The 26,999-nt window shown below is 34.4% G+C and overlaps 2 protein-coding genes across 3 annotated transcripts in view; one reads left to right on the plus strand and one right to left on the minus strand.

Moving 5' to 3' along the window:
• On the plus strand, window positions 1-20,743 carry LOC136031312 (prefoldin subunit 3-like). 2 transcript variants are annotated; one of them, XM_065710781.1, is made up of 6 exons: window positions 1-126; window positions 14,008-14,102; window positions 14,657-14,781; window positions 16,966-17,131; window positions 19,116-19,228; window positions 20,556-20,743. In XM_065710781.1, exons 2-6 carry the CDS (start codon window positions 14,034-14,036, stop codon window positions 20,644-20,646), a joined length of 564 nt encoding a protein of 187 aa, XP_065566853.1. In that variant the 5' UTR covers window positions 1-126; window positions 14,008-14,033; the 3' UTR covers window positions 20,647-20,743. The 2 variants fall into 2 exon arrangements, with proteins under 2 accessions (XP_065566853.1, XP_065566864.1); XM_065710792.1 differs by having other exon boundaries at window positions 14-126; window positions 14,014-14,102.
• The window catches only part of LOC136031323 (uncharacterized), a 13,675-nt gene continuing 7,369 nt past the window's right edge, over window positions 20,694-26,999 (minus strand). The window contains exon 2 of the mRNA XM_065710803.1: window positions 20,694-20,845. Coding sequence (XP_065566875.1) covers window positions 20,765-20,845 — 81 coding nt within the window. The 3' untranslated portion in view covers window positions 20,694-20,764. The remainder of the gene's footprint in view (window positions 20,846-26,999) is intronic.

The raw sequence follows: 26,999 nt of genomic DNA on the forward strand, positions 1-26,999 counted from the left end.
GGTCGTTAAACATTTTTGTTCTGGCGGTAACATTTATTATGCTTTGGCAACATTAATCAATCATGCGAAGTTTTTAAAAAGGGATTGGAATTGACAGCTAATCTACCATCATCATCAAAAAATTGAGTAAGGCTTGGTCTAAATCAGTGGTTCTAAACCTTTTTTTTACCCGTGGACCCCTTTTACCTTCTTTTTTCTTGGTGGACCCCTTCATAGCTATTGGACATAAGAACAATTTTCTATTCTTCACTAATATAAATTTTAAGGTTTTAATTATCAAAGAAATAGTATACAATTAAGCTTTATTTTTAAATGAAAACTAATTTAATACAAATAAAATATTTTAATATAATAATAATACTAATAATTATTATTGTTACTATTATTGGGGTAATAACTACAAAAGGCTATTACAATGTTTCTTCCATGGGCAAGCAACACAAGCTCATGGAGAGTAGAGTTCCTCAGGCAGTTTAATTCACTCCAACATTATGTAAACTGGATAAAAAAGGCACTGAAATTAAGTGTGTGATTAAAAAAAGAAAAGGCATGTTTATTCAATGAGATCCCTGTGGTTGATTCTTCTTGAATAGTTTATATATATATTTGGTTCTATTGATGCTAATGATTGTTGAAAATCATCCCTTTTTACAATGTCAAGTCTATTGCAATCTTTTGATAACATTTGAGAAAAATTCCGACTAAAGTCTGCTTCAACAAGATAAGATGTAGGAAAAGCAATAATGTAGAACTGCACTTTCTCCCAGAGCAAAGAGTACTTTGCAGCAACATCATTTGTTTTCCATATATTGTACTTTTCATCTTTGAATTGTGCATGCATTATTTCATCACTTTGTATTTTGTTGAGGGACTTTTGCAAAGATATGTCTATTTCGGCAATGTTAACTTCAAAAGGAATTGAAACCCAAATCAGTATATCCATCCCGAGTAGGTTGCCAACCCAAGTTTGCATATCTTCATGTATATTTTCCAAATATTCACCATATAATGCAAGATCTTCATCTTGCAAATCACTGTTAATACTGGCCAAACAAGGAAACTGTTCAAATGCACAATGCCTGATATTATTCTTATACAGCTGTAGTTTCCTTATATAAGCAGTAATAGCACTTTTACTAGATATCAGATCAGAATTGTTTTCTTGGAGTTGTTTATTAAGTAAATTAAAATTTTCAAATATATCTGATAAGTGAAACACATCACATTTAGTTGAAAGTAGTTTTGCTCCAAGTTGTGTGTCAGCAAAAAAGGAAACAATAAAATCCCAAATTGCAATATAATGCTTAAGACAATTCCCCATTCCTAGCCATCTCACCTCTGTATGTAATTAAATAAATAAAAAACAATTTTTTTTAACTGAAAGTAAGGAGCAACATTAAAACTTAAAATTAACAGAAATTACTTTGAATATGAAAGGGGCTGCTTCCTCATCAACGCCCCACTCTTTGCGCTAAAGTTTGACTCTTTCTCTCAACTCTTCTTTTTAAAACAGTAAAAAACTTTTTGATTTTGGCTCTCTGCAGAGGAAAAATTACAACAAAATTTGTATTTTTTTTTTGGCTACATGGCTTTCTCATAATTTTGATTGAATGATTTTGAGAAAAAAAGAACAGAGGAGGAAAACCTAGTTGCCCTCCAATTTTTTGGTTAATTAAAAAGGTAACTAGAACTTTTACATTTTTTACAAATCTTTTTATTAGTAAAAGATATACATAACTGATAAATTAGCTTACAAAAAGAACTTTTGTATTCTCATGTTTTCATTACATATATGAGGAGGGTTCACCCTCTTGTTAGTACCTTGCTCTTTAAACTAAAGCTTAAATTTTGTCCCAACTCATTAAGAATGACCCCTGAATCACAAAAGCCATAGAATAAATAGTTGAAATTACAAAAAATAATTTAGTGTAAAGAGCGAGGTATTAGGAGGAGGTGATCCCTTCATATGGGTAATAATTTCTGTTCATTTTAAGTTTTAATGCTGCTCCTTACTTGCAGCTGAAAAAACTTTCATATTTGTTTTTTCATTGTTTTTTTTAATGGTGGTAGTCAATCCTGTGCTCCCTTCATGGAAATTTTCTTCCCCCATGACAAAATCGTCAATGGAAAGTTCCCCCAGCATATCTCCCTCTTCTAAACCCCTCCCCCCAACCAAAACATCCTTCTGGAAACGCCTGTACACTTTCCATTAACCATTAATATATGTAAGCCCAGGTCAAAGTTTGCAACTTGTAGCCCCTCCCATGGGGACTCTGGGGGAGTAAATTGTCCCCAAAGACATAGTTATAAAGTTTTTTGACTACGCTGAATAAAATGGCTATCTCAGAATTTTAATCCATTGACTTTGGGAAAATAATCAGCATGGGAGGGGGCCTAGGTGCCCTCCAATTTTTGGTCACTTCAAAAGGGCACTAGGACTTGTCATTTCCGTTAGAATGAGCCCTCTTGCTACATTCTAGGACAACTGGGTTGATACAATTACCCCTGGGAAAAAAAAACAAAAATCAAAAACAAAAATCAAAAAAACAAACAATCAAATTAACACACATCCATGATCTGCCTTCTGGCAAAAAATACAAAATTCCACATTTTTGTAGATAGGAGCTTAAAACTTACACAGTAGGATTCTCTTTTGCACTGAATCTGATGGTGTGATTTTTGTGAAGATTCTATGACTTTATGGGGTATTTCCCCCTATTTTCTAAAATAACACAAATTTTCTCAGACTCGTCAATTTTAATGGGTAAGACTAAACTTGATGAAACTTATATATTTAAATCAGCATTAAAATGCAATTCTTTTGATGTAGCTACTGATATCAAAGTTCCATTTCTTAGAGTTTTGGTTACTGTTGAGCCGGGTCACTCCTTACTACTGTTTGTTACCACAAAAGGTTTGATACAAACCGCCCAAACTTTTCTCAATTTTGCTTATCAATTTACGAAAAAGGTGGTCTCAGAGAGAATTTGATTTAATATGGTTAACTACTTTTATTACAACAGTAAGGGCATCATATAGACTTGCACTCATTTTCTTTGCAACTAAGTGTTAATGGTGTATCACGCAGTGAACACAATATAAAGTGAACAGTAAATTACAGTAGAAATTAAATTTTCAAAAATAAAGAGTGTTCTGAGTTGGTTTTCTTCATGGACACCCAAAATATCATTGTGGACCCCCAATTTGTTGTGTGGTGTGTTTTGTTGTGTGGTGTTTACATGAACCCTGGTTGAGAACTTCTGGTGTAGAGTCTTCCTATTGTGGTATCTTTGAAGAATGTAGGTTGGCCTTCAACTGACTAACCCTGTTTTTGATGTTCAAATGATTTATTTTTAGTATTCCATGTGTAATACAAAGGCACTTGAGTATACAGCAGTTTTTCTGCAAAAGAATCATTTTGGCATGGCGAAAAGAAAGCAGTTAGCATTGTATCTAGTGGATTCAGGGCTCTTTGTTGCATGTTGGATTCCAAAAAATAAACACATTGCCTTCACGGAGTTACAGTATTAAAATTTTATGTGTGCATTAAATGTTTTTGATAAGAAAGGGGAATATGGAAAAACCCACTGGTTATCTACTTTGATGGTGGTACTGTTACGCTTCTTTATTATTGCTATCTTACCACCATCTTCAGTAGATCTTCTTCTATATTGTGGGTAACCATCATTGCCAGTAATTGTGTTGGGTACTAAAAGTCGTGGATATTGCTTTGTGCACCTTCCTTTGGCAATGCATGGTGATTTTTCGTTCAGTGCACTGCAAGGTCCATGTATCATATTTTTTACCAACAGCAGTGGTACAATTAGGTGAAGGCATTCCCAAATCCTGAAGAGGTTTGTTTGTCATACATAAACACATTGACCATTCTGTAAATGTACTGCTAAGTGAACAACATCTGAACTTTGTTCATGTATTGGAAATGAAAGAATTTGCCAAACAGCTTCATTACTGCTTATTTATCTTATTTATCATTCATCACTGGTTATTCATCACTACTTATTTATCATTACTTCAACAAGATAAGATTTAGGAAAAGCAATAATGTCGAACTGCACTTTATCCCAGAGCAAAGGGTACTTTGTAGCAACATCATTTGTTTTCTATATATTATATTTTTCATCTTTGAATTTTGCATGCATTATTTCATCACTTTGCATCTTGTTGAGGGGCTCTTGCAAAGATATATCTATATTGGCAACATTAACTTTGAAAGGAATTGAAACCCAAATTGTTATATCCATCCTGAGTAGGTTGCCAACCCAAGTTTGCATATCTTCATGTATGTTTTCCAAATATTCACCATATAGCCTAATGCAAGATCTTCATCTTGCAAATTGCTGTTATCACAGGCCAAACAAGGAAACTGTTCAAATGCACAATGCCAGATATTATTCTCATTACCTTAAATTGCATTTGCCAGCAAGATAAGGTGGTAAAGTAGATACAGCTTATACAGCTGTATTTTCCTTAGAAAAGTAGCTATAGTATTTTTAATAGATATCAGATCAGAATCGTTTTCTTGGAGCCATTTATTAAGTGAATTAAATTTTTCAAATATATCTGATAAGTAAAACACATCACATTTATTTGCAAGCAGTTTTGCTCCAAGTTGCATGTCAGCAAGAAAGGAAACAATAGAATCCCAAAGTGCAATGAAACACTTAAGACAATTCCCCTTTGATAGCCATCTCAACTGTATATGTGATACAAGCCACCCAAACTTTTCTCCATTTTGCTTACAGAATTCACGAAAAAGGTGGTTTTGGAGAGAATTTGATTTAATATGGTTAACTATTTTTATTACAACAGTAAGGGCATCATGCAGACATGCACTCATTTTCTTTGCAACTAAGTGTTGATGGTGTATCACACAGTGAACACAATATAAAGTGAACAGTAAATTACAGTAGAAATTGAATTTTTTAAAATAAAGAGCTGAGTTGGTTTTCTTCATGGACCCCCAAAATATTTTTGTGAACCCCCAATTTGTTGTGTTTTGCCTGTGGACCCCTGGAAATATTATATGGACCCTGGTTGAGAACCACTGGTCTAAATTAATATCATTCATGAGCTGGGGCTTACGTTTTGTGTCATATTTTCATGGTAAAAGGTTACTTGAAGCTACAGTGATGACAGCATTCAACTATGGTTCTGAAGGATAGACCTAAAAAGCAGATGAGATGTCTTTCAGAGAAATTGCAGTTTAGTGACTTTTGACTATCTTGGAAAGGTGCTAGGGTAGGAAAATGAAACTTTCAGGGATGGATCTAAAGGCTGAAGTATGTCATTGGAAGGTATTTGGAAGTACCTACCTCCACTCTCTCTCCCCCTAGAGGGTCCTAACCTTTTTTTTAAAAATATGTGTGTTATAAAAGCGAAACATTGCAAAATAAATCTTCTTCTTGAATAAAGTGCAACAAAATTGTTTTCAGCTTCACAACTTTGCTCAATCCCAATTTATTAGGTTTTAAAGATTTGCAAATGCATTTCCTAAATATTGAAAAAAAACCCAAAAAAACATTGATTTGGCTCAGAATTTTACTCAAATAACAGGAATTGCATTTTGAAAACTAAAGGCAGAGAAAAGGCAACTGGTAACTGAAAATTAAGGTAAAATGTTGTATTGTCAAAATTTCAATAGGTATAGACCTGTCATGTAGGCAAACTTTAGGGCCCTCTAGAGGGAGAAGAAGTGGAGGTGGGTGCTTTAGAATACCTTCCCAGGATATAGCCTTTAGCCTTTAGAACCATCCCTGAAAGTTTCATTTTCCTAATCTAACACCTTTCTGAGATAGCCAAAAGTCACTAAACTAAAATCTTACCAAATCTTACACTTATACCTTCTTAGCTGAACATTTGATTGTCTGTATTGCATACTAGCCTAAATATCTACCCAGTTCAATAAAGATTAAACTTATTTCACTGTCCGAATATCTTACTAGGTAGATAATAGCATATCTTAGACTTTCTTATTTACAGCAATCTAGGCAGATAAGTAAAATCTTAAAGGAATTTGACAATCTAAATAGCCAGGTAATTATTTGTCTTATATGTAGGGTGAACATTTAACTAGGTAGAAAATACTTTGTCCTAGCTTTTCCTATATTATCTAACTAGCATGGTAAAATTATAGCAGTTCATATAACTAGCTTTCCTATAAAGTGATTATACCACTTTATGCCCTTTTTTATGTTCTTTATAAATATAATAATTGCTTTTACCTTGAATTGAGATTTAAGCACTTTTTGAGCTCTTAAAAATGACAAATTTTCAAAAATTATGACAGTTCATATAACTGACTTACCAATAAAGCAAACATACCACTTGATGCCTTTTTTATGTTCTTTACAAATATAATAATTGCTTCTACCACAAATTCAAATTTAAGCACTTTTTGAGCTCTTAAAAATGATGAATTTTGATTAAAGTATGACTTATCACTTGTTTTCCAAAAGATAATACTACATTTTCTCAGTGAAATCCATTCCATCATTTTTGAAAAAATAATGCTACATTTTACCTTATGTATTTCCCTTATGTACAGCATGAACATCTAACTAGATGGATAATACTTTGTCCTAGTCTTTTTTTATATTGTCCTACTAGCTAGATAATTAAGTCTCTTTGGTAATGTATGAACATCTACCTACGTAAACAATACTTTGTTCTACCATGTCTTATATTATCCAACTTGGGTAAGTAACTTCCCTAGGTAATTTGTATTTTAGCTCCTCTGATGTATATCCAACTAGCCTAGGCAGATAAGTAAATTCTCTAAGCAGATTCGTTAGCCTATAATACCCATCTAGCCAAAAGATTATTCAACTTAGGCATCCCATGAACATCTACCTAGGTATTTAATACTTTGTCCTAACCTGTCATTTATTATACAACTAGACAGATAAGTAACATCTTGAAGTAATTTGGTGGCAATACCTAACAAGCTAGATAATCATTTTTCTTAAGTTTAGCATGAATATCCAACTAGCTGGATAATGCTTTATATTACACTTTCTGATATATATTAAACTATGTGGATAATGCTTTGTCTTAGCCCTTCTGATATAGCCTATATTTTATTAGGCAGAAAAGTAAACTCTCAATGTAATCAGACAACAATATTGAACAAGTTAGACAATTAAGTCTTTTGGGCAAAGCATTGGCATCTATGTTCCCAGATTGTAACTTATGTTTTAAAAGGATGTATTGACACAAGGCATGTCAATAGACGTAAAGTATTCTTGTTAAGTCACCCAAATAAAGTTTCTAGCCAGCTAGTTGGATACTGTAAAATAATTGCTAACACAATTAATTATCCTGGTATTTGGATATTATCACCATTTGGCTTTTGGAATTTATTGTTTAGCTAGTTAGATAGATATAAAAAGGGTTTAAATAAAGTACTATCCATCTAGTTAAATACTGATCATTTGCCTAGGAGAACTAATTATCTGGCTAGTTGGATATTATCACCAAATTGCTTAAAGAATTACTTATATGCCTAGTTAGGTATATATCAGAAGGACTAGGACAAAGTTTTATCTGCCTAGTTAGATGTTCATGCTATGCCTAAGAGAACAAAGTATCTGCCTAGTCAGATAATGCCACTGGTTTTCATGAAGAATTTAATTTTTTGCCTAGTGAAATACATATCAGAAGATTTGAGATCAAGTATTACCCACCTTGCCAGGCTCTGACTTGGGACCCATGCTTTGTTATATCTGGTTATTGGGCTAAAATTATTTTTCTCTTAGATTTCAATTATTTGTCTAGTTGGGTATTGTCTTGTTTGCTTAAAAGGACTTTTCAATTAGCTAACTAGTTGGATAATCTATGCAAGACTCAAATACAGTTGGATATTATTTTTATATTCTATAAAATGGAAATTTTTAGACCTCATCTATTGGGTATATTCCCCTGTATTTCAAACAGTATAATGTACAAAAATGTGGTTCTATCCTGCTTTCTAGGGCTATAATGATAGAAAGATTGAGATGGCTTGGGTATTTTCTGAGGATGAATGATGACAGATTTCCAAAGATTGTCTTTTTTGGCCAACCATCAAAGGCTAAACAGAAAGCAGGTTGTCTTTAGTTGGGAAGATACCATAAAGAAAGATTAAAGGGAAATGGGAACTTCCTGGGACGTTGTAAAGAGGGAGGCTTTGAATAAATGGGGATGGAGGAGGAGCTTGCATAGCTGTGTTGGCCTCAGGTAGCTTAGGGATGTGGCAAGTTTTTAGTAGCCTAGTAGTAGTTTAGCCTAGGATGCAAAGTTAAGTTGACAAAGTGAATAATTGTTTTATTAGCCATTATGTAAAACCACCATTTTATTAAAATTGGTCAACATATATCATTGCCAATGTCTTAGGCTACCCAAAGCCACTTACCACAAATAGGTTCTATGCTGAAAAAAGCTTCCAACCATCTATAATCAGAACTTTTGCATTTTAATCTTAGTATCACCATGCTAGCTTGACTAGGATTAACATCTATAATCAATAACATAAAGAGAGGATTTTTGTGTTTTCAGATGCTCAGAAAAGTTGATTTTGATGTGATCTTGACTGCTGTCTATGTGACAAGATAATGAGGATGACTTGTTTTGCTTGTATTTGTTGTACATTTTGTTTATGACAAAAATCACATTCTTTTTATTGATTGTTGACACACGAAACTAAGAAAAAAACAAGCAAAGGGCCCTAACTAATTTGTTAAATCTGATTTACTTTTCATTTGTAAAGAATTGAATATATACAATTCTGTTGATTCCCAGTTTTAAAATCACACATTATTTCAAACTAGGAGAGTGCCCAAAATGTTTACAATTATCTTTAGATAAACAGTATTAGCTGATGACACACCAAAGATATCAAGTTTGGGAGATTTTCATCATGGTATCTAAAGGAAAAAAATTGAATTCAATGTCCATGCTTTATGCTACAAACATGAAGCAATAGAAGTGATAATTTGTAAGTTCAGGAGAAATTATTGATTTTATGGATATGTGTAGAGGGATGAAATTTAATAAGATTGGGTAGTTGTTGTTCTAAAAAGATGTTCATATAGGTAAGTGGGTACCAGGTATAAAAAAAGTCCCAAAGCTGCCAGTAGCAGATTTCAAACGAATTAAAAAGCTGCTGACATTTTAGCAGCATAATTTGTGTTTTTATAGATTTTCTTTTAGTAAAAAGTATTTCGTATTTGAAAGTTGTATTTTCAGACAAAATCTGCCAACAAATTTTACTAGGCTATGAAAACTGCCAAGTAGCATTGCTACTATGCTACCCCATTTTTTCAATGCCAGGTTGGTACTGGTCTGTTACATGGAATGCACTCAAGAATGCGCTTAGAGTGGAGAGATCAGGATGAAACTTGGTGGGAAGAAGAAGCAGAAGTCCAAGACACATGACTGGCATAACCCGACCGAATCTTCTCTCTTTGGGGGAGTTGGGAGGGGGTAATTCGGAAAAATTAGAAAAAAATGAGGTATTTGTAGCTTATGAACAGGTGATGTGATCTTAATGAAATTTGATATTTAGAAGGATCGTGTGGTTCAGAGCTCTTATTTTAAATCCCGACCAGATCTTGTAACATTGGGGGAAACCAGAAATCTTGGAAAACATGAAAGTTGAGGTATTTTTAACTTATGAGTGGGTGATTGGATCTTAATGAAACTTGATATATAGAAAAATCTTATGTTTCAGATGCTCTATTTTCAATTTGAATCGGATCCGGGGACATAGGGGGTCGGAGGGGGGAAATAGAAATCTTGGAAACCGGAAATCTAGGAAAACGCTTAGAGTGGAGAGATAGGGATGAAGCTTGATGGAAAGAATAAGCACAAGTTCTAGATACGTGATTGACATAATTGGAACGGATCCTTTCTCTTTGGCTAAGTTGGGGGGATTTCCAGTGCTTTGGCAAGTTTGGAACTTCTGGACATGCTAGGACAAGGAAAATTGGTCGGCGTGTCAGGGACTTGCACAAATTGACTTGATAATAGTCAATTCCCCGATTCGAGCATCTGGGGGGCTGGAGGGAGAGGAAAAATTGGAAAAAATGAGGTAGAGTGGAGAGATTGGGATGAAACTTGGTGGGAAGAATAATCACAACACCTACATACATGATTGACGTTATTGGACTGAATACGCTTTCTTTGGGGGAGCTGGGGAGGGGGTATTGATTCTGAAAATTAGAAAAATTGAGTTATTTTTAATATAAGAATGGATGACTGGATCTTAATGAAATTTGATATTTAGAAGGACCTTGTGTCTCAGAGCTCTTATTCTAAATCCCGACCAGAATTAAGTCTCTGATTTTCCTTTTAAATCAATCTATTGATTCTTAGAGTTTTGCTAGAGCTCATGCCATATAAGCTTCTAACTATTGCTTTATTTGGGTAAAAAAGTTGATGGAAATAGGCTATAGGACGTAACGGCAATGAAAGATCAGCCGAAGTCAGTAAAAGACAAAAAATGAGATAGAATTAATTGCAATATCATAAAAATTAGTTGATAAAACTTATAAACCAATCGGGGGAAATCCATTGCCCTCCCCCAGTGTTTTGGACTGTGAGGGGTCTTTACAGTCCCAGACGAACTTCATGAGAGGAATTTCTCGTACTTAGTACCAGAGTGTGACCTCAGCACACTTCCATCATAGGACAACTCTTCTACAGTTGCCACTATTTCTAAACTTTCAAGGTATTTTCTTTAATCTTTATACTATCCTGCTGTGATAACTCAACCCCCAAATCACAAAAACAGGGTAGAAATAAACAGAAATGTAAAAACAAGTTGTGTAGGATGTTCTATTGCTATACCTTCTGCAAAAATTTGCGAATATAGGTTGAGTAGTCCAAATTTCCTTCGTTTCTTCATTATTTTTATTTGCCATACTTTCTCTTTTTCGCTGCTCAATTTTGCATGGGGACTGAGTTTTCTACGGGGATAGATTTATCACTTAAGGGAAGTGATAAATCCATTTATCACTTCTTCAGGGGAATACACATAGCACCATTTTCTGTAAAGTGGTAGTTTTTTGGATTCTAGAATTATAGACAAATCTTACGAGTCAGTTTATTTGAGCTGGTTTTGCAGACATACCTTGCATAATCTGCAAAGCAGTAATTTTTGTTTGTATAACTTTCAACATCGCTGTTCATTTCCGCGAGAAAGGCTTATTTAAAATTATTTTGTTTTTTTTTACATAAAGACCCTTCTTTGCTCCCTGTTAAATTATCTGCTTAAGAAAAATTAGTTTTTTTTGACCTGGTCGGAATTGTGGAATTCTACGTTTTGATCTAAATTTTCCTCGAGCCTACTTGGACGACTCATAAGAAAGAAAAATCAACCTTGCATTGCTAATGTTGCGACGCTGGGGTTCACAGTAAAGAAAGTTCAACTCAGTTTGATTTTCTTCATTAAGGGGCGCTGTATATGTGAATGACCCTAACCTGCGAAGTGTAATATACTGCAGCAACAGAGAATTGGTCGAACAGTTCTTCGCAACGAACTAAGTAACGACTCGGGCCAAAAGAAACTGAAGCTCTAAAAAAGGAATTTTGACTACAAATGATAAATCATTAGAATTGGATTTTTATTGAAAATATACAGTTTTATGAAATTTAGTCTTTCTCACCAAAAGCTACAGTCCTTAGAAACTTAGCCTAAATTTCCAAAAAAGGGGAGAAACGCCCACAAAAAAGCAAGTGATCCTAATAAAAATTATTTTTCTTTCTCATTTTTTTCTCCAGGGTAATTGAATCGAACCAACGGTCCTAGAAGATCGGAAAGGGGCTCATTCGAAAGGAAATGAATTCTAGTGGCCTTTTTAAGTGATCATAAATATTTTGCCACGAGAAAGTGGTGTTCACAGTGGACACTGTGATTACAAAATCATACAACTATGATTTTGCTTTAAAGGGGACCAAGTTGCTACCGATCGAAAATGCTGAGATAGCCAATAGATTTAAAAGTATAATTAACTTTATTTTGCTTCCAAGTTGTACAAGCAGTAATGCCATAACGTGGCTTTTATGAAGCAGGAGCGATGGGTAATTATTTGCTCAGGGAAGGCAGATGCATTGAGGGTACATTTGGATGCCTGAATATCCTAGCTCTTATCAAGCTTTATATTAAATACTGAATGAGTTTTTAGGAAGGGAAGGGAGTATGAATTGATGTCTAATCTCTTTTGTTTACCAGTAATATTTTTGTCTACGTCTTTATTATTATGTCTGGTAGGGGGGGGGGGGGTTTGAGGGTAATAGTTCTCTCCCATTTTGAAAATGTTTTTCTATGCAGCGTAAAATGTTACATGCCTAAAGGCACAGAAGTGGAAAAAGCAAGGCAGGGTATCATGATCCTTGTCAGTATTTTTTTTTGGGAGGGGAGGGCAAGTATTACCAGAAGCTTTGTTTTCAGTGGTTTTACATGGTAATATTTCTCTTATCTAATTTATGTACAGTGTTTCATTGCATCTAAATATCATAGAAACCAATTATAGTTACTTCAAACTAGCCTCTACACAAATGTGGAATTTTTCGTTTTTTTTTTTGAAACAGGATCCCAAATTCTTGTTGTTCTTATTATTTTGTTTTCGATGGGTGATTGTATCGAACCAATAGTTCTAGAAAACCTGCGAGACGGCTCATTCCATTGCAACTTAAAAATCGTTGTCCTGCTTATAAGTAATCGAGTAACCATTCTCCCATTTTAAAGAACAAAACTATAATTCTGATCAAAAGATGGCTAATTTGTTATGGACTGTAAATTCTGAGATAGATAAAGCTATTGAAAAACTATAGACTGAACTTCCCAGTTTCAGAGGCAGTAAAGCAACATGTTGGTTGCATTCGCACCAGTCTTCGTTATACAAGATAAACGATTAATATAAGTGCTTATTTAAGCTTGGTTTAACTTAAGTTGATTCAGATTTTTTTTAAATTCTTCAAATTGAGGTATAACTTTGCATTCACTATTATGGAAGAAAGTCGTTAGGTCGCTGCTAAAAGAAGGGGAGGAGCTCTTGATGCCTAAAAACAATTTTAAACCAAATTGTTTTCATTTCTGTGAGCGTTCAGGTAAATAAAGAAGATTCTGTGGGGGGAGGGAGTAAAAATTGAGTCCTAACCATATTAAACTTGCATTAAGCCTAAATATAAGTACTGTAGTGTAATGCACTCCTTCTTATTGTAGAGAAACTTTTTCTTTTTACATGAAATAATAAATCCCAAGTCCATGTCATACCTTGGTTAGGTCTGAGCAAGATTTGAAATAAACGATTGTTTTACAACTGAAAGTAAGAAGCAACATTGGCGCTTAAAACAAATGAGAATATTCCATATTTCATGGGAACTCCTACCTCCTCAGTTCCCCTGCTCCTTCCTCAGCTCACCTATTCTTTACGCTGAAGCTTTGCTTTTTATACCAATTGCTTTAAGTACAACTACTCAAACACAAGAGTCGCTGAATTTTAATGAGAAGTATTTTTCAAAGAACTATAAAACTTTAGCATAAACCCGGACGGACTGAAGAGGAAGCAGTCCCCCTCATATACGGAACAATTCCTGTTCGTTTTTACGTTTTAATGTTCCTCCCCACTTTCTTTTGAAAACACTTTGTTTATATTCTGATATAATTTTTAAGGCTGCTACTTTGATAGTAATATAGAAGTTGGACTGTAATATAGGAGCAGAATAAATTATTTCCGTTGGATTGGGGTTTAGCACTGTCTATCTGTTTTAGCAGGATTTTAGCACAAATCTGTGTTTTAATTATCTTATTTTATAGAGAGGGAGGTGTTCTAATTATCTCTTAACCCCTCCCCACCCTAATTTCAAATACAATGAATTATTTAACATTATTTTTTTTTCTTTTACTTGAGACACATTATCAAATTCGAACCCCTCCCTTTCCCATGCCCTGTCACATAACTCAAATGTAGCTTCTTCTTGTCTCTTTGACTTGTAATAAATTCTAAGTTCCAGGTTCATAACAAGGCAATAAAATGGATTCGCGCAGCACTGGAGAAAGTCGACTGAAGATACTCGCTGGAATTCCAGAAGCAATTTTTGTGGTAAGCACCATTTAGAAAATTAGAAAAGCAGAATGATGTTAAATGTCATTGCTCTTTAAATTGTAAATAGTTCAAGTTCTAAAACAAGTACATAATGCTAAGACGTTTCTGAACATATTAAGTCTAAAAAATGGTATCTAAATTGGGTGGTATTTTGATAGAACACATGTCTAGCTAATTCTATTGATTTGTAATTTAATTTTTTTTTTCAGTTGGAAGTAGAATATCCAATTCTTTTTGAGCTCTGTAAAATTAGAAATAATTAAAAGTTATGATATTAGTTAATGCATTTTCAGCAAAACATTGTTTCAGATCACAATGTTTTTTGTCGCAAATATAGATTGATTGGATATACAAAGACCTTTGGAAACCTAGGCTTTGAAAAATATATCGATTATCTTTGTGACTATCTCTGGAAAAAAAAAACTGGTGCAAAAAAATCAGAAGGTATAGTTGAGATATAATAGGTACACGGACTTCGAAAAATATTTGTTGAAAAAATTTAGTACAAGTTGATAATGTTATTTTTTTCAGTTGTTTCTTGGCTTTTCCAGGAAGACGTAGATAGCTTCATGAAGAAAAGTGAAAATGAATCTGTTGAATTTGTCCTAAAGCGTCTTGATGAGCAACACAATAAATACAAATTTATGGAGACCAATTTACTTTCCAGGAAGAAAAAGTAAGTGCAATTTGAAAAGAAAATTGATAAACCCCACAATTTAATTATTTACAGTGTATTAAGGTTAGAATCAAGCTTAAAATCCGGTATGAATTCACTTGGTGGAGTACTTGGGTAATACAGTTAAGATTTTTTCTTGCATGATCCTTTTTTTCCAACTTCTGAAACTAGCATAGTTAACACAAGGTTTAGTAAAATGGGGCATTATATATAGGTTTAGCTTAGCATTTCTCTTAAAATATTCCTTGAAAAATCTAGGATTTGTCACAGAAAGAGTATATGTAGTATTTATCTTTTGCATGTTGAGAAGTTGCAAATAAAAATTTTAATTATCTATGAAATTGTTCAAAGAATTTAAAACTTTTAATTAATGTAATATACCAATATGTGGATTTCATTATTTTGCCTATTTTACTATAATATTTTAAGAGAACTGACCATTTGAAATGAATAGGCACTTCAGAAACATTGTTCTATCCAAGATCTGAGCGTCAGTTATTATGACCTCAAGATAGAGCCGTAATCAGAAGCGTCTTGCCAATAAAAGTCTTCTTTATACTATTCGATTTTTCCAATCACGTGTGTATTACACGCTTAAATTTTAAGAAAATAAGGTAACCAAGATCTAATCTCCGCTTGATGGGGCTTTTTAATGCTCTTTTCATCTGTAAATCTATAAAAAGCACGCTGAAATGAGCAATGCATTTTAATTGAGGTTTTAAACATATGTCTATCATGTTGAATGCTTGCCAATTCTACTAGCGGCAAATGATGGGGGAGGGTGACCGCTCCCTCGCCTCTAGTTTTGCTTCTGCCTATGTTTTGATTATTTTTTTTTTGTGTCTTTTTTGGAAAAAGCCCTTTTTTGGTATTTTCATTTAAAAAGAAATGTATGACCCAAAGTGCAATTTTAGGTGCTACATGGCACTTTGTGATGGTGTTGTCAAGTCAGTTTTATAAAGAATGATTAAATATATGAATTAGAATTTTAATGAGCCATCGAACTGACGCGACACTGACGCATTCCTTATCCACGGTCTTAAATTGAGCAGAAATTTTGGATATTTATAATAATCTGAGCGCAGCAGTCTTTGTCACTTTTGGAAAAATATTCCAAAATGGAGACATAGCTAGAAAATGAGGTATAACCAAAGCATTGTATAGCCGAGATCGAATCTGTCAGTTATATATATATATATATATATATATATATATATATATATATATATATATATATATATATATATATATATATATATATATATATATATATATATATATATATATATATATTTGTGATAGAACGACATAAGCTTTTTTCGCCTTTTCTCCAAAATAATTTATGTGTGCGGAGTGAGTTAAACTATACTCGACCCAGTAGCCATTCCTAAATAAACAATAGAATTGAATAAAACAACATCATCATCACTAAATGTGACAAAACGGTCCCATGAATTCGTTCCTTTTCTGCAAAAACGCAACAACTCCAACATTTTCATAAATGTTGACTGTGTGCTAATTCTACTAGCGACAATTGAGGGGGATGGTGACCGCGCCCCCTCGTTTTTCCTTCTACCTATATCTTAAAAATTTTGTTGTTTGGTCTTTTTTGGAAAAGTCCCTTTTTTGGTATTTTCATTTAAAAAGAAATGTACCGTTATAAGTGCAATTTTGAGTGCTATATGGCAATTTATGATGGTGTTATCAAGTCAGTTTCATAAATAATGATTAAATATATCTAAATATATAAATAAGATTTTAAATGAACCCTTAAACAGCTATATACGATGTTCCAGTACCCCGTTAGCAGCAACGAAGAAAAGAAGACGTCAGTATTTAGTCCTCGCAATATTGTTTTTCAAAATACCATATTGATATTAGGACTAATCGAAACAATAGTTAGCATTCTTGAATCAGATATAAATAGCTATTTTTTCTCATTTGACAGTTTTTCAAGATACATTTTTGTATCTTACATATATTTTTTTTTACTATAAATCGTGGTTTGCTCTTTACAAGGTTGCAGATACCGCTGCAACCATGATGTGGAATCTGAACAAAAATAAATAATCCTGCGTATCCACATTTTGTGAATGAGCCTCAGAAAGTGTTGCAGGCTACCAACTTTTTCTGTTATTTTGCGTGGTTTTTATATGAAATAATTATCTTTAATTTTTTTTGCAGGCTTAGAAGCCAGATTCCGGACATAGAAAAATCTTTACAGATTTTAGAGGTGCTAAAGCAGAAGTCGCAATCACAAGAAAAATTTGATACTCGTTTTCTACTGACTGATCAAGTTTATGCATCAGCTAAAGTTGAACCAACGAAATCAGTCTGTCTCTGGCTTGGGGTAAGCTAGTTTATCTTGTATTCACGTATCTAGTATTAATTGTATGCATCCGTGGAGACATGCATTCACAAATAGGGGAATTCCTCCATATTAGTTCTAAGGAACAGTTATCAGCCACAGTATAACAGTATTGAGCCACAGTATAACAGTATTGAGCCACAGTATAGGAGAGAACAGTTATCTCAGAGTTTCAGAGCCTTAAAATACTCTGAAACTCACATCCCTATTTAAACTTTGAACATTTACACCTATCCCTTGGGAATGAAAAGAATAGGAAGAATTTGCTTGAATAGAGCAGAGGCATGGATGATGAACTAAATTATTTTTTTTCTGAAACTCCTCGGAACGAGATATTTCAAAGTTTCCTAGTGGATCATGACAGATACGTTAATAGGGATGGGGCGCGCAGGGTGTTGCCTATGGCGGTTTAATACGGGAATATGGGGGATTATAAACCACTAACACCATTTACAATGTAGCGTGTGGCGATTTTACGAACAAGGTAACGGAATGTTGGATACCTGCTATTATTAATTGCTAATGTAATAGGATTGAAGGTGAGATTTATTAGTAAGAAACAGTTGACCAACACTTTCTGTTGTCAAAAATTATTTAGTCAAAATCCAAAGAAAATCTTATCTAGTCCCCCTTCTTTATCCTGCTTTATTTGCTCTCATAAGTATTTCAAAATATCTGGAAAGACAAGCATGCGTCATTTTTGGGTGAAATAAAGTCGCCAAACGCTAGATATTGCGCTATTTTCCTTTTCAACACTAGCACCAGTTTCCCCTCTTATAAGTTTACAGTACTCTTTGGTATTATCCATTAGCTGTTTTGTCCTTGAGAAGGAGCGCCACCTGTGATTATTGTCTGTGCATACTCCCCTGCCTGTTTTTAGGTAAATTAGCCTTAAAGAAGGCAGTCATTCTAGCGTTACTGTTTTCTGTAGGCTAGCACTTTTTTTCATTTTTGATTAACAAAAAAGCAGTTTTTGAATGTTAATATCCCTTCCTGTAAATAAAACAAGCAACAAGTTCCTTTATTTAAACTGATATCAGTTGTATTTTAACAGCGTTATTTTTGCAAACCAACTGGCTTTATATTTAAAATGAAATGAAATATCTGAAAAAAAGGTAAAACTTTTAATGAAACAGTTAAGTTTAAAAGGAACACAAATTTTATAAAGAATATCCAAATATATTCAGACAAAAGTACGAATATTTCAGTTCCACATCTGGAACTCTTAAAATCTGGAAAAAAAATAGCTCAAACATAGCCTTCATAATAAGGTGATAAAAACAAAAGCTTTATGAAAGCGAAAGAAAGTCGTATCTGTCTAACTTTGGTTGTCGTTTTTAAACAGGTCCAATATGATAAAACAAGTCAGGATGACTGCTATAGGCCTATACTATTTTGCTTGTTTAAGGTGTCATCTCATGTGAGATTGAAACAATGGATTTATTTAAAAATCTTACCTAATAATCTTGGTTAAACTAATGAGAATCAGATATATTCCTCATTGTTAGAAGTATACAAGGTTCTGACCTGTTTTAATTAAACTATTCTAAATGGGATTCTGTCTGTTATTCTTCCTCCATTTTGTTTTAAAACTTTTATGGTTAGTTTTTTATTTTTCATAATCTATTAAACTTTGTAACAGTCCAACGCAATCACCAATTTTTTTTTTTTTTTTCAAATAATGTATTATGCGTGAGAGATTTAATAGGTGTTATATATGTTCATTATATTCATGAAATCCTCAGTTATTCAACATATATATTTACTAAAAATTGTAAAACTGATGTGCAAAAAGAAAGAAAGACTTTATAGTAAAAAGTTTGCTAATAGGTTTGGAAAATTTTGCTGAAATCGTTTTAACTGCTTTTGAGTTTTAATCGTACACTTTTATGATTGGTATAAATTGTTCACGAAAAAAAAAGAAAAGTCCTGTTGGTAACACAAATTGTTTCTTTTCTTCTTTCAGGCTAACGTTATGCTGGAATATACTCTTGAAGAAGCGGAAGAACTTCTGAAGAAAAACTTGGAAATTGCAAAGAATAGTAACATCCAGGTTGACAACGATCTAGATTTCCTCAGGTCAGTTACTGTGTTTGTTTTGATTTTCCTAAATATTTGGAAATATCCCTCTATGGGTGTGTTCTTTTACATTAGATTAAATTATTTAACAGAATTGTTTTTATATAAGTAAGCCCTCGAATGTCTGCCACACTTTATACAAAACAAAAACCAGAAGGTCAAAAATCCCTGGCAGTGGGGCTCCCAACGAGCTATGACTGTTGCTCCGTCGTTATGTAAGATTTTTGTAGGAATCGCTAGTTATGGATGGAATTATTCGAGCTTTTATACTACCCATATTCCGTTTGGGTTTAAGAGGAGTAGCAGAGCATGTGTGCAACAATTAATGTGTAACATTCTGCTGGAGTCTTAATGTACTAGTGATATAGTAATTGCTGCAGTCTTAGGTGGACAATAAATGCTAGTGTTGCTTAGCGCTGATAATCGTCTGCTTTGATAAGCCTGTTCTGTATTTTTTCGTAATTTTTATTAGAATTTGAATGTTAAATTCAAAATTTCCGCTTATCACGGACCACGAATTTATTAGTTTGTTATTCCTGTAAGAAGGGGGATTTTTCAGGGAGATAACTCTGCCTCCTCTTTCTAATAATAGTGTAATTGTGTCCCAAAGAGTAACAAAGCCAAGTTGTATGGATGTAGGGGCTGATGTCTCATTTTTGATCAATGCGGATGGTATATTTAATTTAATTAAGTATTCGTCGGATGACTTACCCCTAACCACGGATTGCACTCCCGGCCGAAGGCACGGAATCAGAAGATCGGTACCTGCGCAACGCAGATCATTGGCCAGCGTCCGAAAAATTTGAAGTAAGTTTACATTATTATAGGCTGGTCTGCCAAAATATATGGCACTACATATCCTATAAGGCATCGAAATATTTTTCAGGAATTACTTTATCAGCAAATAAACAAACACTGCGAAAGAACTACTGGATTTGTAGAAAAGGTCAGGATCCTATTTTAAGGAAGCATAGGACTCTAGGTCTTCCTGACTTTTAGTTAGTGAAGCTGTTGTTAATCAAAACATAATCAAGTGAAAGAAAAAAAAAATTACGAAAAGTCAACGAAAAGAAATATTTATAGTATAATATAGATGACCATAAAAAAGGATTTTATTATATATGTAAGCTTATAGGTTTTTTTAATATACACAGTGATCATATTACGCTCCATTTATGGATCAAAATTGGATCTACTTCAGTCATACTTCAACAATTCACTGATACGATTGTAGCAAAATATGTCTCTTAAGACAGAAAGATTCCCCTCTATGGGAGAAAATTTGCTTAGGCTCCTGCATTTGATCAATATAATTTTTTCCTTCCAGGGATCAACTTACAATCACAGAAGTCAACATGGCTCGAGTATATAACTGGGATGTCAAACGAAGACAGACGGTTAAATCTAATGCCTCTTGAACCTTTCTTGTCTTATTATTTTCTGGTTGTCAATAAAAAAAATCTGATTGTCAATAAAATATTATATTCAATGCCAATAAAAAAAGGTTATTCACTGCATGAACTTTTCAGGACAACTTCATTGAGGAGTAATTTTCTCTTGCAGTCTTTCAGTAGGTAGTTCAATATCTTCAGCTTTTAACGTTGTCTCTGCCTCAGTCTGAAAAAAGTAGGATCTAGTAAGATAAACTTGATCTGACAAAAAAGAAAAGTTAAAATTTCTAGTAGATAGTAACGCATTAATACAGGGAGGTTCTGATTTTACTCCTTTAAAGGGGTTAACACGATTCTGGTAAAATGTTCTTATTCTAAACAGAGCATGACCATAGTACAGCTCTTTGAAGCAACCAACAACCTTTGGCAGGATCCGGAACATGGATTTGAGCACTTCAACCAGACATTTGGTTCATCCTATAATGCCAGTTCTGTTGGCCAATACTGCCCCACTGGGCACTTGGAACTGAAAATAGTATCTGTATAGAGTACAAGGGGCTTACCAGGCTAAAACATGCAGAAATTAGTCAAATTAACCGCATTAAAGAATAGGATTCTACAAATGGCTCCCAATTTGAAATTGAATACACAATGCAATGATTGGAACCGAGGGTTTCACCTAATAAAACATCATAACGTGTCTCATCATTGATTATTAGCCATTAAATTACTTAAAAATCACGTACTTCTATTGTTTACTATATGAAGATGATGTAGGTAAAATATGTTAATTCAAAATAGGTCATGATCACAGTCTTGCTGCTTTGAACAATTATCTGCTTTGTATGGCATCAGGAATATACACTGATATTGACATTTTAACAGGAAATTTGGTTCCTCCCATAGCCCCATTTCTGCTTAATAAACATTGTTTACTGGGCCCCCAGATCCAAAACTATCGCCTGTATAGAGTATAAAGGGGCCAAGCAGACTATATCCATGTATAAAATCGATAATTTCATCCTAGGTATAATTTAATTACCGTTAATAGATAAATTCATACTGTAGTAGATAATCTTTGATAGGTAGCAAACAGTGAGGATAGACAGTTACTATTTTTTTCTGATAGGTAGTTTAGCCAAAGTATGAAGGCTAGAAGAATGGTTTTGACACAGTAAAAAAAAGCAAGTTTTTTCAACTGAAAGTAAGGAGCAGCGTTAAAACATAAAACGAACAGAAATTACTTCGTATATAAAAGGGTCTGTTCCCTCCTCAATACCCCGCTCTGTATGCTAAAGTTTGACTCTTTCTCAACTCTGCTTTTCAAAACAGTAAAAAACTTTAGCGCAAAGAGCGGGGCGTTGAGGAGGGAACAGCCCCTTTTATATACTGAGTAATTTCTGTTCGTTTTAAGTTTTGCTCTTACTTACGCTTTTTGCTTTAAGTCTGCTCCTTACTTACAGTTGAAAAAACTTTTTTTATATATATTTAATTTCTGAACGTTTTTGAATTAATGCATGTTTTGATTTTGGCTCCCCATATATAAATAATTAAAACGAAATTTGGATATTAATATTTTGGCTAAATTGCATTCTCTTAATTTTGATCGGACGATTTTGAGAAAAATAGGTGGGGGAGGAGGCCTAGTTGCCCTCCAGTCTTTTGGTAACTTAAAATGGCAACTAGAACTTTAATTTTTACGTATGTTTTTATTAGTAATAAATATACATAAATTACAAATTAACTTACACAACGAACTTCTATATTCGTATTTTTTTATTACGTATATGAGGAGGTTTGCCCCCTAGTTAATACCTCGCTCTTTACATTAAAGCTTAAATTTTCTGCCAATTCTTTAAGAATGACCCCTGAATCACCAAGGCCGTAGAAAAAATAGTTGAAATTACTAAAAATACAATAGAGCAAAGAACAAGGTATTTAGGAGGACCCCTCATATGCGTAATAATTTCTGTTCGTTTTAAGCTGTGACACTGCTCCTTACTTTCAGTTGAAAAAACTAATTCACATTTATTTTTTCATTGTTTTTTTGTTTTAAATAATGCTAGAAAATCCTGCGCCACCTTCATGGAAATTCGCTTCCCCCATGATAAAGTTCTCCATGGAAAGATCCTCCCATTTAACCCCTTCACCTCAAATCAACCCCCCCCCCCCAATAAAAAAATCTCCCTGAAAACGTCTGCACACTTCCTAATAACCATTACTATATGTAAACACTGGTCAAAGTTTATAACTTGCAGCCCCTCCCCAGGGGACTGTGAGGGATTAAGTCATCCCAAAACACATAGTTACTTTTTTCGACTACGGTGAACAAAATGGCTATCTCAAAATGTTGATCCGTTGACTTTAGGGAAAATTTGCGTGGAAGGGGGCCTAGGTGCCCTCCAATTTTTCCGGTCACTTAAAAAGAGCACTAGAACTTCTGATTTCCGTTAGAATGAGCCCTCTCACGATATTCTGGATCACTCGGTCGATATGATCACCCCTTGGAAAAAAAACAAACAAATAAATGCACACCTGTGATTGGTCTTCTGGCAAAAAATACGAAATTCAGGGTATGGTAAATGGTATGCTAAATGTGATGGTGTGATTTCCGTTAAGACTCAATGACTTTTAGGGGGTGTTTCCCCTTATTTTCCAAACTTAGGCAAATTTTCTCAGGCTCGTAACTTTTTATGGGTAAGACTAAATTTGATGAAACTTATATATTTAAAATCAGCATAAATACCCGATTCTCTTGATGTAACTATTGGTATCAAAATCCCATTTTTAGAACCTTGTTTACTATTGAGCTGGTACAGTTTGTTACCACAAACTGTTTGAAAGTTGCAACATTTATTGTTCAACATTTATTTATTTATTGTAAAACCCTTGGATTTTTTGAATTGAAAAATGCAATAGTTGTGGGAAAAGTCAAGTCATGGCCATTTGTAGGAAAAGCCGAGACAGATTGTCCAATTAAGTGGGCATCAAGTCAAGGTTAATAACGGCAAGGTTAACGGCAAGATTGCCGTTGTTACTGTCTCCCACTTATGCTACACCTCTCAAGCATGTCACTATGCAATGCCGAACTAAAGTCAGCCTTGTTGGAGGGTCTCCCCGGCGAACGCACGCTGGTTGACAGTAGTTTATTTGAAAATTTTCAACTATACTTGAAAATTTTCCTCTCATTCATGCCACTCCACAATGCTGAACTAAAGTCAACCTGTTGAGGTTCTACCCTGTCTTTTTTCAATTATAATATAAATGTTCAATTATAAGTGCAATGCATGTCACTCCACAATGCTGAACTAGAGTCAACCTGTTGAGGTTCTCTCATGCTAATTCACGCTGGGAGAGCAAATTTGCAATTATATTGACTAGTTACAAACATATTTGCAACTAGCCACAGCTTGAAGGCATCTATGCTTTAAGCAGTGAATATAAAAACTAATAGCACCTATTAGTTTTTTAGCAAAATTTTTAGCAGGTGAGGTAAAAATTGTCCAATGTGCCCCAGAGGTGGGCAGGTTGGTCATAATATGAGTTATATTTTTTTACTCCCAAGACCTACCACAATTATCAACTCCAAACTTCACCTCAACTTTTTCTGAACTTTTTCAACTTCAGTTATCAACTGTTCAGCTTTAAAGGAAAAGAAGGACTTACACAGCTGAGTACTCCCCAAGACAAACATCAAACACCAGTTTTTTTTATCATGATCAATCCCTCCAAAGGTCCTTTGACTGGGAGCTTTGAAACAATATAAGCTTAAGGGACTACAGCCTGGTCAATTACTTCTGCAAACCAGATTTCCATGTGGGATATTTCTAACAAAGAAAGTTAATACCACAACCCTTGCCTGTTTCTATTGCAGTACTTTGAATACTGCAATTGGCTAGAATATTGTTACCCTAAAATCAGGCAACAGACCTAGAGAATAACCCAAAAAGGGCGTGAATAGCAATAAAACAGGGCAAGCTGGGCTAAAATGTAATACAGTACTAAAATGTGATAGCTGCAATAAGTGGTATTGTATTGGCTGTTTTGATCTATCCTGGCCTCAACATGATCTCCAGGGTAACATGAAGAGAAGGTAAGAATCGTAATGGCACTATGACATGTAAACTAAGGGGTGCTTACATTAAAGCCCATATTTTGTATGAAAAGATGAAATTGTGCACAAGAACAGCACTTACAGAATTTAAAGATGATCTAAAAAGTGAATTGCATCGGGAGTTGGATCTGATGCTCCACCGAATTAAAGACAAAATCTTCAGTTTAAAGCAATCACTTTCCTCAAAGTGCTCCATCTCTGCTGTTGATGACTGTATAAGAGAAAAGGTCAGTGAAGTTAACATAGTTATACCAGCATGTAAAAGGGAAAGCTGACCAGGCAGTTGGCAATCTTGATCTGGACAGATGATACTGAGCCAAACCCTTGGTCTTATTACTGAATTTGCAATTTAAGCAGAAGAACTTGGCAATATTCTGTTTACCACAGAACCAAGTGTGCAAGGGCAAGTCAGAACAGAATTTGTTTAAAAAACTTATTAGAAGTTTGTTACTCAAACTTTACTCGATCAAGGTCCTGTAAAAGCATCATTTACTGTGAGAGTTGAACAGCAACAAAATAGGTACATCAGGCCTATTGAAGTTATCTTAAGAAAGCAGTAGACAGAGACCTATGTGCCATGTATCTTGCTACAAAACGGTACTTATCTGTTATAAGTGACCCCACTCAAGAATTTACATTGTGTAAAACTTGATGACAAGCCGCTTTCATCTGTCTAAAAGATAATTAGCTTGCGCTCAGTGGAAAACAAGTGGCGGGTGACAGAATACAAGAGACTTTTTTGGGCCTACACATTTGCACATTAGGGGGGGGGGAGTAGTGTTTGGATAGCATGAATTTAAAAACAATTCCTACTTCATAATATGCAGAATAATTGTCTCACAAATTTTGCGTACAGAGCTCTATACTTTACCCCCTCCCCCAAAAGGGGCAAAAATATACCCATAATTTGTTTCTAACGTAACATATTTTCATTTTGTTTTGGTATATTTCATTGTAATTAACCTATCTTCACTTCTTGAGTAGGGCCACTTATAACAGATAAGTACCCAAAAAAGAGCAAAATTGTCCAGTATTTGGAAAATTTGTGTTTCGTCATAGTTGTATACAGGCTAAGCTAATTGTAAAGCAAAGTTATGACAAGCTCAAGCAGGAGCCACAATCTAGAGTAGACACAGGAGATGATAATTGGCATATGACGCATACGCCCCCATATGCGTCATACCATATGACGCAACCCCCCATTTCACTTCATGGCTGAAGGGCCAAGAAACGGAGATAAGCACCGCCGGTACGGACTGTAAAGTCTAATGCCGTATCCTTTACCTTTTTTTTTGTATGACGCATGGCAAAAACAGTCACAAGTTAAAGAAGCAACATCCCTTTCTAGGCAACAAGACCAGGAAAGAACAGCTGTGCATTCAATTCTAATTTTATGGTTGTTTATGCAAATGAAGACTGTTTGTCAAACAAGTATCTCCAGCCAACACCCAAGAGTTTTTATGAAGTTATATAAGGTGCTTGTGCAACTGCGTCTGGAGATTGGGATGTCATTGGCAGCCCCTTTTTTCAAAAAAGAGGAAAAGTTGCTTGAGGATGTCCAGTGTCGTGCCACTAAGATGGTTAGCAGCATGAATAAATTTCCATAGAAAGAAAGACTACGTCGTCGTTTGAAGCTGCAGGCACTGACATACCGAAGGAAAAGGGGTGATATGATTTTAACTCAAAAAATCCTTCTAAAAACACCCTTCCCGGTCTCTTTGTACAGCCCTTGCATTCTGGTACAGGGGACATTCAATGAAGCTTCCCATGCAGCGTTCCAAGAGTAGACATAGAAGTTATTTCTTCAGTCAAAGAGTCATCAATCTGTGGAATCAACTGTCTGAGGAAACAGTTTCAGCAGCTTCAACCAACACGTTCAAGTCCCACCTTGATAAGGAATGGCTCTGCCAGGAATTCCTCTACAATTGGGAAGCTGCAGAGTCCTTCACAAGAGTCTAGATCAACAACCACAATCTACATCAACCGATTTTTTTTTTTTGTTCATCACTGGAGCATCACAAAGATGGGAAATCCTTATATTGCTCCAAGCTGTGATTTAAGGTAATTTAAGGTAAGTATGATGACTCTGAGCTAATTTCAAAGACTGACAAACCTTCTCTCATTGTTGTAATGTAACTTCTACCAAAAAAATGATCTGATCCAGATGCCCATTTCCATGCTATACAATTTAGTTCATAATGTAAGTAATCTTAAAAGAGCTGTAGCTATTTATTTGAGAGGCGAAATCAGATATAGTAAAGCTACT

This window comes from Artemia franciscana, chromosome 1 (assembly GCF_032884065.1).
Source record: "Artemia franciscana chromosome 1, ASM3288406v1, whole genome shotgun sequence".
Taxonomy (NCBI): Eukaryota; Metazoa; Arthropoda; class Branchiopoda; order Anostraca; family Artemiidae; genus Artemia; species Artemia franciscana.